Below are 13,536 nucleotides of genomic sequence, written 5' to 3'. Positions count from 1 at the left end.
GCTCGTCCGGCAAAACGAGAGACCTGGGTTCGTGTCCCGGTGGAGGTAGAGATGAATATTTTCTTTCTTGTAAACTCTCTAAAAATATAACCAGTCTTTTGAGGAATCTTGTACCCACATCATCTTGCGTGAAATATTTTTTATGAAGTAAATTATTTCTTCACAAAAAAAAAGTATAAAGATTAGCTGACTTTTATGTTTTTAATGTGTTTTTTGAGGATAAAAAATTCAAACATATCTTCAAAATTTCAAAAAAAATTGAAGCTACGATTGCACGTGTGATCGATTCGAAATTGCCATTCGATTTGTTTAAGAATCATCAATTCTTAAATAAATAAATAAATAAAGCCTATGATTCAATGATTCAATTAGGAGACGTCCCCCAAAGCCAAGATACTAAATAAAAAATTGAAAAAAAAACAGCGGATACAGGTAAAGTTAGAGGATGAATTAAGAGCAATATGTGCCAGCGGAATAAAGTTTTCTAAAGGCGAGGCCGTTCGTTCTTACGAACGGGGTATCGGGTGAAGGCTATCGCTGGCCTCGGATCCAGACATTCAATGATGATGAAGAACAAGACAAGACAACACACACGCAGAAAACGTATTGTCCGAGAAATGCGGATGTTTATCAACAAAGGATCCAAAGGGAGGGGTCAAAGGATTAAAATCACGCCTTCAACATGAAGACAAAAAAAAACCGTATCATTATTATTTGCCTCTTTTCACCCAGAACCTAATTTTCGCTAAAATCTTTCGCCTCATTTTGCTTTTATTATTTTTCTTATGACTTTCTCTATTTTCGAAAATGAAAGGCGAGGGAGAAAGAACCAGTATTTACTGTTATTATTATTATTATTTTAAATCGAAAATCGCTTTCACTGCGCTATCGGTCAGTGATATATAAAGATGGAGTCGTAGAATGGACCTCACTATCGTTTCACTGAACGAACATTCAACATGATCTCTCAGGTAAGTTCTGAAAGTTTTCTTTGAAAATTATCCGAAGTATTTGAGCCTTATATTATCGGTATTACCGACTTTTTGGGGTCTTAACTTTAGCCGTCTGTATATTGGCTTCACTGCATAACTTTTATGTGATGAAGCCCTGGATGAAGTAAACCCTAGTGCTTACTTCATCCTTGCCCTAGTGCAAGGATGTTTAACCCATGGCCTGCGACCAAATGCGGTCCTAAGAGTTTTTTGCTGTAGCCAATAACTGAAAATAGGTATTTAAGGTAGAAAAAAAATGTCTTCAAATAGCGTTGGCCGTTGAAATCTGTACTGTTGTATTTAGTACTGTGGGGGCGCTTTCCAGGTTCTATAATAATACTGTGTGCATTTGATACATTAAATGGGCTGTCATAACGAATTCAAGGGACCCGGAGCCAAAATAGTTTTCGAAACAGCCTATATCAGAGTTTCTCAACCTTTCTGAAGCCAAGGACCAGAAAAATGTCAAATTGACGGACCACTTTTGTTCCGTAATTGAAATCCCTGTAATCTTGGTGTTATTCCGATTTTTCAAGTTTATTTGAATTTTTAATATTTAATTTATCGTGAATACAAAGTGTTTTTTCATAAATATATAAAAATATTATGACATATAATTATGGCAAAAAATATAAATATTCATCTCAGATATTCGTCAGGTTTAACGTTTTTTCCACAATTTTTCAAAATTTTTTATAACGATCGGTGATTGTTTCTAGGGGCGCGGTAGCCCGGTCGATAAGATGCTCGCCTAAAGTACCAAAGGATGTTTAGAGGTGTCGCGAGTTCGATACCCAGTTCGTCCTTGTCAGCAAACATTCCTGACATAGGGGTTCAACAAAAAAAAACGGCGATTTGACCGCAGCAAAAATTGCTACCGCAGGGAGTCCCCCATCGAGGGGTTAGCGCACCAACCTCTCGATGAGTATGAAAAACAAGCCTGCCATTCGGAATCGGCAATAAATTGTAGGTCCCGGTCTAATTAGCCCTCGTGTGCAGAAAATGACCGTGGTGCGACAAAAATGATCAATGATTGTTTCTACGTATTTGATCACAATTGGCGATCTCCCGTGTTTTATCCTATTTAAGATCACAGTACTTTACAGTATTTTTCTCAATGAAATGTGGCCACTTGAATATATTTTTCGTGAAATGCATTTTTTTGTTGCGATTTCTAGCAGTCCTATATTATCCCACCCTTCAGAAATTTTAGCAATAGTATTGAATTTGAGGGAATAAATTGTATTTTTTGACAAAATTTAGTGATAGCCCGTACTTAGGAGCGAATTTTCTCCGATGATTTATAGTGAACCTGAGTATGAAGGTGTAGTTTTTATTTGAACCCATACATAATGATTTAATAGTTTTTCTTTGAGAGTTAGAACCCCCCCCCCCCCGCTACTAGGAGAATGTATTGAATACATATTTTTCGAATTTATAGCTCCCAAAATCTGGGAAATTCATTACTTGCCAAGTGGAAATCAATCGTAAACCGATCAATTTTGTTGAATTTACATATTTTCAGTTTTAATAATTTGAATGCCACTTAAGATGCATTTCTGAATTTAGCATTTTTCGAATATATTATGTTTTGTCCACGTGATTAGGCCGGGCCATTCATAAGCGAGTTTGGTTTTGAATGACCAAAGGATCAATCCCGATAGCGTGTAACTTACGAGACGCAAGAACTACAAGTGGAGGCGTATTCATGGCTTTGCCGTCTGTGCGGGCTATATACATTTGAATTTAGCCGCCCTTCTTCCTTATAGTTTAATGCTCTTGACCAACAATTGCTAAAATAAAAAATTTGCCACCCATCTAAACTTTCCGCCCTGGGCTATAGCCCGCTTATCCTACCTCCCCACCCTCCTCTGAATAGGGGTCGATAGCCAGAAAGAGATGGGTTTCCAGATAGGGTGCAAATATGTTTATTTTCCACTGACTTCTAAAAATTAGCTCAAGATTTTAGCATCTTGAGTCAATCAGAGGTTCAAGTGAGTGAATGCTCCTATTGCCCAAATCAGCATCCAAGAGAAAATCCCTAAAAGCTTTCTGAGGGAGCTATTTGGACTAAGTTACCGAAGGCAACCATTGCGGCTGATTTTTCCTTAGGCTAACCCGTTTACAGATATGGCTCTCTTGTTTGATCGCATAAATTCCATGATATTCTACACCAATGTTTCCCGAAATAGACGACATTGGATGGATGGGGGGGTGCGGTAGGTATAACATAGGATCTTATGGGTTGATTTGATTTTGACAATGAGAAAAGAAAAATTTCTGGAGAAGGATCTGATGAAGAAAAAAAAAAGTATGGAAAACATGCTAGAACATGCATTCTTAAACCCTGAACCAAATTTAGTCTGCAAAGCTCAACCTTTTATCATCAGACCTTATTGAGCATCAACTAAAGACAATTACTGATATTCCAGCTGGTGACAGATCTACAATTCTGGATTCTCTCAAATCAATGTCAAAACTAGGAAGGAGAGGGGGTGGGGGGTGGGACGTTGTTTTCGTACAAGTTATGAGTCTAATTAGGGTCGTCTAGAAAAGTTCTGAGCCTCTGGGTCTGAACAATTTTGGGGGGGGGGGGTCCCCACTTTTTTACTTCTTCTGTAATTACTGAGCTTTTATGGTAGAACAAGAAATATTTTCAATAATTAATTTAAGAGCCCTGTTTGACTTGACTTGTGGGACCGGAGAGGATCCCGTTTGCCCAACTGCAAGACGCAATTGAGCCTTATTGCTGTATGAAACACTTTTATTATAGTATTCAATTGTAAATTTTGCATCATTTAGTTTCATTATAGCCCATGATCAATTGTAAAAATCTCAAGTGGCCCGCGCCCTTTAAAAGGTTGAACACCCTTGTATTAGACGGAATTCTTACACTGCCTACGGATTTCGAAATTCCAATCTATAGGGCTTTTAATTGCTTCTAGTAATTTCTCTCAAGCTTCTTTCTAAAATACATTGCCTTTGAATTATTTTGACATATTTCCACTTCTTGTTCATAGGTAGCCATTTTCTGCGCAGTTGTTGCTGTCATCAACGCAAGCGCCGTACTGCACCATTCTGGTTCCAGTGTCAGTTCCAGGAAACAAGACGTAAGAACTTTTTTTTTTTGCTTTCGTCCTCTTTCATTGATTGGTCAATTGAAATATTCCCTATAATATGTAACATGCTTATGTTTCTTTCGTTAGGGTTACGGTAACTATGCTTTCAACTACGACATCGTCGACGGCAAGGGCGCAACCAACGGCCGTTACGAAGTCGGAGATGCCCACGGCAACAAGAAGGGTGCCTATACTCTGACCGACATCGACGGAAGGGCCAGGAAAGTCGAATACGTCGCCGATGACCACGGATTCAGGGTCGCTGTCAAGACCAACGAACCAGGCACCGCAGCTTCCGCACCGGCCGCAGCCGTCATCGCCTCCCCATACGCAGTGCCAGCTGCACCAGTCGTAGCCCACCACTCCGTCCCGGCACCACTGTACGCCGCCCCGGCAGCACCAGCCCATTACGGCCATTACGGATACGGTCCGGCCGTCGTCAAACACGTAGGATACGCCGGTCACGGACCTTATGGACACGGACCTCATGGACATGGTGGCCCTTACGGACACGGTCACGCTGGAGCATATGGATATGGACACCATGCTTACGCACCTGTCTACGCCAAGGGCCCTCATTACTATTAGATGGATCCGGAGAAAGGAAGACAGTATCAAAGGTACGGATGTGTTTTCCTTAGTTATGTATATGTGGGGATACACATTTGATTATTTACAATAAATCTGTAAATTCTTAAATCTCGAGTTTGTCCTCAGATGTTTGAAATTTCCTATTCAATGCGACAATTTTAAAATCGATTGATGAAACATCTTCTGATGTTAGGGTTACCAGACATTCATATTTTAAGTTCCTGTTAATGTTAAGACCATAGACTGATGAAATTAGCAAAATGTCGTCATTTTTTAACATATCACATGCATCTAGACGTTGTCAAATGTCCCATTTGTACGGGATTATCTATTATTTCAAAGAAATACCTCAGTCTTTCCGGGATACTTTTCTGTCCTGTATGTAAATAACATATTCCCAAGAGATCTGCATGATCTGTCCAGAGAATTTGTTAGTGTTTGTGTGTAGACATCCATGCCGAACCAGGATTCGCACCCAGACCTGCACAGTCAGAAGTTAGCTCCTTAACCACTCGAATGACAGAACAGAACAGACCGAGCACGAACAGGCTCTGTCGCTTACGCGATATCAGCTCATTGTCCCGGATGGCGCGGTCGTGCCGGAAAAAATTCTGAAAGACAAAGAGGGAGATAGGGCGTCATCCCCCTTTCGTAGGGGGCAATATAAATTCGTTACTCGACTGTCAGGTGGCGTCTGTCCGTCGAGACTAATATCTAAAGAAAATATTAACGAGGTCTCACTCGAGCATTTGTCGCTACCACCATATTTGCTTACGGCAGCTTTGGGTGAATCTGTCATCATGTGTACAAATTAAAGCTGAAAAATCTGTTGCCCCACATGCTACGTACCTGAATTAGTAAGGGCCGTATTCACCGACATGGTTTAAACTATAGTCACAATTCTTTGATAAGAGATCGGCACGGATTGGTTAAATTCAGGTTTTCAACCAATCTATATTGATCTCTTATCCAAAAATTGTAACTACAGGTTTAAACCATGTCGGTGAATACGGTCCTTAGTCGAGCATATAAATTTTTACAAGTTTGTCCAGCTCCTGCACAAATTATTCAATCTAATACACTGAGCACTTTTATTGCTGGTAGAAAATATTTAAGTTCACTCATTTGAGCAGCGCCATCTGTTGCTGATGAAAACGTTCTGTGAATTTTCCCGACTCTTGCACATTATTTTCTATAACAGTAAATGCTGTCATCCGTTTCTCAAATAAATAGCTTGTTAAGAAAAAAATGTTTCGTATTTTATAGTTCTTTGCTATCTTCTTGCAACCTTATACACATTTCAAAAATAAATAAAAAAACCTTTAATTTTTAATTAAGTTATAATATTACATAAAAAAACATTCTATGTAAATTTTACTTCCGAAATTTGGTGAATGGTAGATTTCTGAAACGGTCCCGAGTTTACTCGCGGTGGCTGTTGTGAGGTGCAGATTATAGGAAATGAGTAAGCGGTTAGCTCTGATTTTATATATTTTGAGGAGAACCGGCAGTTTCATACATTACAGGAATACTGAAAAATGTCCACACAAAGAAAATGTTAATTAACGCTAAAATTAATGAAAAAAAAAAATTCCGAAACTATAATGAAAATCTGAAATCAATGGAAGGAGAAATTACAGAATTTTCATAAAATTTCAGAATTAATGAAAAAATTAAAAAAATAAATTGGGATTCCAGAACTGATGAAAGTTTATAATTTCAGAATTGATGAAAATTCAAGATTAATGAAAAATATTCCATAATTGATAAAAAAGAGATCCAGAACTGATAAAAAAAAGAGATCCAGAACTGATAAAAAAAAGAGATCCAGAACTGATAAACATTTAGAATAAATGAAAGAAAAAATTCCATAATTGATGAAAATTTAGAATTCCAAAATTAGGGAAAATTCTCAGTTGCTGAAAATTTTGGTTTAAAATTTTCAATTTACGCCATGATCGATAATGAAATTCGGGTTCTCGTGATAGTCTGCCCTCGAGGTGAAAATCTGTGAATCCTACTAATGAATAATGAAATTAATTCCATTGTTCTCTTTTCTAGGAATCTCCGCTCTATATATAATGAGTAGAAGAAAATCCTCTCTCACCTGATACATGATACCAAAAACCAGATAGGAATCCCAGGACTCCGTTGGCCTGTCCAAGAGATAGCTCAACGCACCGAGTAAAATTCTTCAGGGGGGAACAGCCCGCCGCAATAAGCCAGCTTCATACGCTACCTACAGAGCCTACGAACAAAATATCCATTCACTTCATTAAGGCTTCATATAAATGTATTTATATTATATTATTTATCTTCGTTGCATTAAGATCAGTGGTGCTTTAGAAGCGTATTCGGACTCTTTTCCTTCGGACTTTCTTCATGTTTTTCCTCAGCGGTCATTTAATGTCATAATCTGATGCCAAAGCTTCTTATAAGGTCATAAATTTTGTGTTTTCCTCTTGGTTGTTTGGAAATGTGATAAAGTATAAATTTTTCATTGCACTGTATTTATATTGAACGAATAAAATTTGAGCATGTGTTTTTTTTAGAAAAATGTTGAAGTCTATTTATTTTGCAGCTTTGAGAACTATTTGGATGAAAACATATCTATATTGGCGGGTGAATTATTTTCTTATAGAAATCGTTCACAATACAAATGAGTGAGTTAATGAGCGAGTGAAAGAGCCAATCTTGGTCACTGACTTGCTCATTCACCCGCTAAATTTGCACACGCGGTCCTTCACTCACTTATGCCGAATTTTTTGACGGGGAATTTTCCGTAAATAGTGTTTCAAACTGGCGTTTGTACAAGCATACTTGTACCGTGTTGTGGTGAAAGGGAATTTGTACATTCTTGTACAAAAAGATTCACCTTGCATGTTTGTTAAGCTTGCAGCTACATGTGTGGCCACCTTAAGTCGAGCTGAAATATCGCTTACTCATTTCATCAATTCAGATTTTATTTATGCCTCGGTATACAATGACCCCGGGAGATAGCACAGGCTTTGTTTGTTGCTGCGCACCCGCCGTAGTGAAAGTTAATTAATTTTGACCAATCCCCCGTTTTCATGCGTATGGCCCCCACATCTTGCAGCAGGACTTCTAGGCTGGGATCTATGGTGGGCCCTTATGATAGATTTTTGATGGACTCCTCTATAGTGGATTTATAGTGTGAAAATCAAATATTATTTATTTAATATTGTAGGCCGGGGCCTGTGCAAGAAAATGCGTTGGGTAAGGAAAGAGATTGGGCCCTGGCCCCAAAGCCGAGAGCTCAGTCAACTCCCTCTTATAGGTAGAGCCATAGCGATGTGGGGCCCCCTAGGCTGTGATCTATGGCGGATCTCCTGGACAGACATTTCAAAGGTCCTGCTGCAGTGAATTTATTGGGTGAGAAAAATATGATAAGTACCGGGATGGGGCCCTGTCAGCCTCACCCTTGTGGCAACCCGCTTAAATTCCATATGTATTGGTTTTTTTTTTATAATTTGCATATCATAAGAAATGGAGTAAATTTCACAGTACAAAATGCGTCATTCATGCAATGGTAGTAAATGAAAAGGACCCCGCGGAACCCTTACATCAGGGTAATTAACCTTATGGGTCGCGACCCAAACTTCGGTCGCCAGGGCTTGCGAGATGGGTCGTTCAAATCTACTAGCAGTCAGAGATGCTTGAGTTATGGGCCATACTTAATTCGCATAGGTTTTAAAACTTTGTCGTACAAATCCACTCACAGCACTGATTCTTGGGCTTATGGGTCAAGATCCAAACTTGATTCGTAGCGGCTTCCTAGAGAAGAGCCGTACAAATCCCCATTTATAAAGTTCTGTTATAAATACACTTATTTCATCGCTGGTTTTAAGGTCCATTCTTAACAGACCTGGGGCCCTGTGCGAAAATAATAGCAGGGCCTTCTAGCTCCGATTTTTTACCCTTCTGTGACAGAGGGGAAATGAGAATTGATGCAAATTCAGAATTTATGAAAGATATTATTGTTACCGTAAATGCGGGGTCCCCAAAAACGCCAGGTGCGGCAGCACCTGCTGCACAGCCAAAAGGACGGCTCTGGCTGGTTTCACCAATTTCGAAAAATGAAGTCTGAAGGGTCGCGAAGCTGATCTTGATGTTGATTTTGGGTAGAGCTGAAAAAAATTAAGAACCCTGCCTTGCATAGTATTCTCGGACCAAAGTTCGGGAAACACTGATCATTTCATATACAGTCGGGCCCACTTAAACGGATATCAACGGTTCCAGCAAACAATGTTCGATTAAGCGGGGTATTCGATTATGCGTTGAACAATTCAACTTCTACTTAACATCGTTAGTACAACGTTTGTTCAAAAAGTATCCGACCATACTTTTCAGTGAGTAAACCAATGAAGAGCTAGGAATGCAAGGTTTGTTGCACGTATGTTGGCAATCCCATTTCGCATGCTTGAATTTGTTTCCTGAAGAAGCTGCCGGCGGACAGCCGATGAGGGGGAAAGAGTAAAAGTGAGTGTCGCATCGTGGCATATTTATGTTTTTGACAAAATGGCAGGAAAAACTTGATGTTAGGGGTATTCGAGTACTACGTCAGCACCAATGGTGGGGGGGGGGGGGTTCTGATTTGCTGACTTTTGATGACAAGGGGAGGGGGGGGGGTTTGGATGATGCTTACGTCATCAACCACCCTTTATGAAAATATGAAATATTCTTAATGGCATCTTACTCGGCGCACCAAAAACGAGAAAATCTTTCGCTAGTTTGTGGGCACCTGATCTAACATTCTCCCTAATGATAAATCCCTTACAGAGCCACTTCAGCGATCTCTAAATGTTTCGCGAATCCTTCAAGTCCTCAGGAAATGAGTCCGGGCCGCTTAAGTGCTCTGGAACTGTGCAACGCAACACTCAAGTGATCCGTAATTATGCCATCGATCACTTAGGTGATCTGGGAATGTTCCGCGGGTAACTTGAATGATGTAGAAACGTACTGGGGGGTCGCTTAAGTGCTCTAAAATTGTGCTACATGTCACTCAAGGGAACTCTAAATGTGCTCTAAAATTGTGCTACATGTCACTCAAGGGAACTCTAAATGTGCCACGGATCGTTTAAGTGTTCTAGAACTGCGTCTCGGGGTTACTTAAGTTATCTTTGAATGTGCCACGGGCCTACTTCAGTGATCTGAAAACGTGCCACGGGCCGCTTAAATGCTCTGGAATTTAAGGATCATTTAAGCGATCCGCGTGCCGCTTAGTTCGTTTTTCCAAAATTGGGTTTGAGAGGACAAGTTACATCAAATATCCTTCAGGACCACATTGGTCCGCGTGTCAACGGTTTACCATACATAGCTTAAAGGGTGGGTCGCAATGAATTTCATAAAGATAAATTTTGAGTTCTTACCCTTCAAATGGCATTGAAATTAACAGAAAACGATTATAGTAACATATAAAGGTATTTCCTTTCGAAATTTTAATTTCTTTAATGCTTTTTACATTAAAAAAAAAATTTTTTTTCGTCTGAGGGAGGGGGGGGGGAATGCGCACGAGCTCCCTATGCCCCCGTCCCTCGTACGTTTCTGATCCCACCAATATGCGTTAACAGGTAGGGGCAGTGCTGACTAAATTTTGCTGACAAGGGGCGGGGGGGGGGGCAAAAATGGCTAAAAAGTTGCTGACGTAATACTTGAACGGCTCCTTATAGGAAAGTTGTGTGTGAATTCACGACATTGAACGCCTACTGCGTTAATCGTGATGGGATTGCTAATTGCTGCAGAGAGCCTCTTGGTAGTTCTCTTTGGGGATGGTTGGGCCGTGCGGTGCGCACTCGTGATGAACCACGCCATTGGAGTCAAAGAAGACGGTCCGCATGGCTTTGACATTACATCTCCTGAGGGCCAAATCGTCAGTCAAAATGGAATGAACGGTTCCAATGCTCGCCTCGGCTGCAAGTTCTCTAATCGTGATTCGATTATCCTAACCCCCAGAGTCCTCCCTTAGTCAATAACACGATGGATGTTGAGGACCTACTAAAAAATGTGCTTCACTCTCCACTGATGTGCGGCCGTCTTTGAAGCGGTTGCACTATTTATCCCTTTATACACTATGTTTCCACAAGTCTGTGTCCTTTTTTGGGGTTTAGACATTTTCTCGAATATTTATAGAAAAATACTGAGCAAATCGTTCTGAAATTTCGGTCATGTGAACCCTACGCTTGTGCTCATAATTTCCCGTGAAAATTTACTTACGGGCTCATTTAGTGAATCGACAAAAAACTAAAGAAGACAAAAAAAGTTTTTTTTATCAACCCTACATGACAAAAAACTGTAAATGATTTTGCAGTTTGAAACTTTTGCAAAATATTGTACTAACTTTGTGTAATGTTTGTGTGCATTTATTATTATTATTATTTTTTTTTTTTGAGAATTGCGCTTATGTTCACGAAGATATAAAAATGTTTTCTTTAAAAAATTCCAACTATCATCTCACGTTCTTCGCTTATAACATGCGTAGTTTTATACCAGTTTTATGAAATTTATAGAAAAATTGACACGATACAAGGGGCACCCTGTGTCAAAATTTGAAATATGACTAGTCTTTATTTTATGAGATATGAGTGTTTTTAGCAAATAAAATTTTAATTGCCCATTCGCAGAAAATACCAATTTTATTTCTTCATAATTTGGTTACCAGATGCATAATACAACTTGTGTAGAAATTCCAGTTGAATGTCGTGAAAGTTCATAAAGATATATATATATATACGAAATAACGTGAACTGAAATTTATATTACTGGCTGAGAGCACCTTGGTAATGAGGGATTTCCCCACAAATTGGTATTTCGATTATTTTGTGTCATTTGATTATTTCAGATATAAGCCCACAGCTTTATGTGAATGACAGAAGAAGCGTGTCTAAGAGAAATGCTTGAAACATAACACGTGTGTGATGTCAAAATGGAGAAACTGAACGAAATAATCAAATAACATAAAATAATCGAAATATCTATATTTGTTGTTTACAAAAACAAGATCTCACCCTCTCAAGTCTAAGTTGTTTCAATGTCCTTATTCGGCAACATATTTGCCAATAATTCCAATTTTATTTTTTTCTAAATAAAATTTTATACCAAGGCCGGGATTTTACTATAAAAGTTTTGTAAACGCTCTTTGATAAAACTTGATATTTGACAACAAACCTGACTGGAAAATTCAACTGATAAGTATACATTATGTTCGAGCAAATGTAACCAACGGACTTACTGATTGTTTGTTTTTTTTTTTTTAAGATTTGTGAAAGAATTTTTATGAAAATTTTACAGTGTAACTGCAACCTGAATGGGATCTCCGTTCATCCCTTACCCGATTAAAAACGGGTTACTGTATTTCTGTAACAGCGCTACCTTCCAGCAAGAATTTCAACTAATTTAATTTATGTGAAACAAAATCTGATGTTTGACATGTTTGAGCGAAAAACTCGCATTTAAATTCGCAATTTGGTACTGTATTTAGATTTATTCGAATTCATGAACCGACTATATATTCATCAATTTATTTTTAAGTTACTATGTCATACTTATACAAATTCCTAATAAAATTTAGGAATCGATTTTCTTAACACATGGGATCTTCCTATGTAATGAGAGTCTCTCCAACATCTATGGCTACACTTACAATGTAATCCCGGCAAAATTTAACATTCTTCTAATGAAGAATTTTAAGAAACTTCAAAAAGAAAAAAAAATTGTCCAAATTTCGAAACAAAACTCGTTTTTTTTGGAAAAAAAATTGACCCACATATATTATATATGCTTTTATACTGCTACTTAACCGTCATGCATCTCATCAACATTCCTCTGAGGAATTTCTAATGAATCGGTTTGTATGCCTGAACGTGTTTAGCTGTGCTTTTATACTATGTGTGAGCAGAACTACTGACTACGATCTTCTGAACACCCGCATCATGGAGAAATTTTCTATTATGACCCTGGAATCCCCACAGTACACTCTAGGCAGCGGTTCTCAACCTTTTTTTACTCGCGGAGCCCTTTTCAGTATATAATTTCTGTTTGACTCGAGGAGTACTTTTTTGTACTTAATTTTTATATGGCAGAACCTTTTGTAGGCATTTCTTATTTACTTATCTATCAAATTTACTGATTCATTTTATTTTCCTCGAGCCGCCGTGGAGCTCCTGGTAGGTGCACACGGAACATCATTGATAAGAATGGATCATGCTTTACATATATAGAGGAGAAAATGCCTCAGTTGAGTACGGAAAAAATTAAAGCAGGAATTTTTGATGGCCCACAAATAAGACAACTGATTAAAGACCCTGCCTTCGTACATTCGATGAATGAGGTTGAGAGAAAAGCCTGGACTTCATTTGTTGCAGTTATCAGAAATTTTCTGGGCAAACGCAAAGCTGAAAACTATGTTGTACTAGTAAACGAGATGCTTAATAGTTTCAGATCCCTTGGGTGTAACATGAGCATTAAGGTGCACTATTTATACAACCACTTAGACCATTTTCCTGATAATTTAGGAGACACTAGTGAGGAACAAGGTGAAAGATTTCACTAGGATATTAAAATTATGGAGGAACGCTACCAAGGGAGATGGGATAGCCATATGATGGCAGATTACTGCTGGTCTTTAAAACGGGATTGTGCCAAAATTCATTCAAGAATGTCACGGAAAAGAAGTTTCCGAAGTGTTCAGTGAGTAATTGGCTTAATTGATGACTTTTCTCTTTCTTTAAATACAATAATATTTGTATAATAGAATAAAAATTCCGTATTTAGTTTGTTTGTTTAATCCATGGATTTCATTTAAAATAATGTAATGT

At 38.5% G+C, this 13,536-nt stretch overlaps 1 protein-coding gene across 1 annotated transcript; it reads left to right on the top strand.

The window, feature by feature from the left end:
• Nucleotides 1-888: 888 nt before the first annotated feature.
• LOC149068686 (uncharacterized) lies at nt 889-7,252 on the top strand. The gene is made up of 4 exons (XM_089250542.1): nt 889-971; nt 4,013-4,102; nt 4,199-4,731; nt 6,764-7,252. The coding sequence occupies exons 1-3, from the start codon at nt 960-962 to the stop codon at nt 4,697-4,699; spliced, it is 603 nt and encodes a 200-aa protein (XP_089106668.1). The 5' UTR covers nt 889-959; the 3' UTR covers nt 4,700-4,731; nt 6,764-7,252.
• The last annotated feature ends 6,284 nt before the right edge of the window (nt 7,253-13,536 follow it).

Source organism: Pholcus phalangioides, unplaced genomic scaffold, assembly GCF_987345545.1.
Source record: "Pholcus phalangioides strain wild (caught in Gottingen) unplaced genomic scaffold, Ppha-v1.0 ptg000024l_1, whole genome shotgun sequence".
Classification (NCBI taxonomy): Eukaryota; Metazoa; Arthropoda; class Arachnida; order Araneae; family Pholcidae; genus Pholcus; species Pholcus phalangioides.
The sequence above is the reverse complement of the archived record's forward strand: the minus strand, read 5'-3'. Positions and strand labels throughout refer to the sequence as shown.

Coding starts and splice junctions, on each gene's coding strand:
- LOC149068686 (XM_089250542.1), top strand. Junction 4,103..4,198: donor TCAGTTCCAGGAAACAAGAC/GTAAGAACTTTT, acceptor TTCTTTCGTTAG/GGTTACGGTAACTATGCTTT.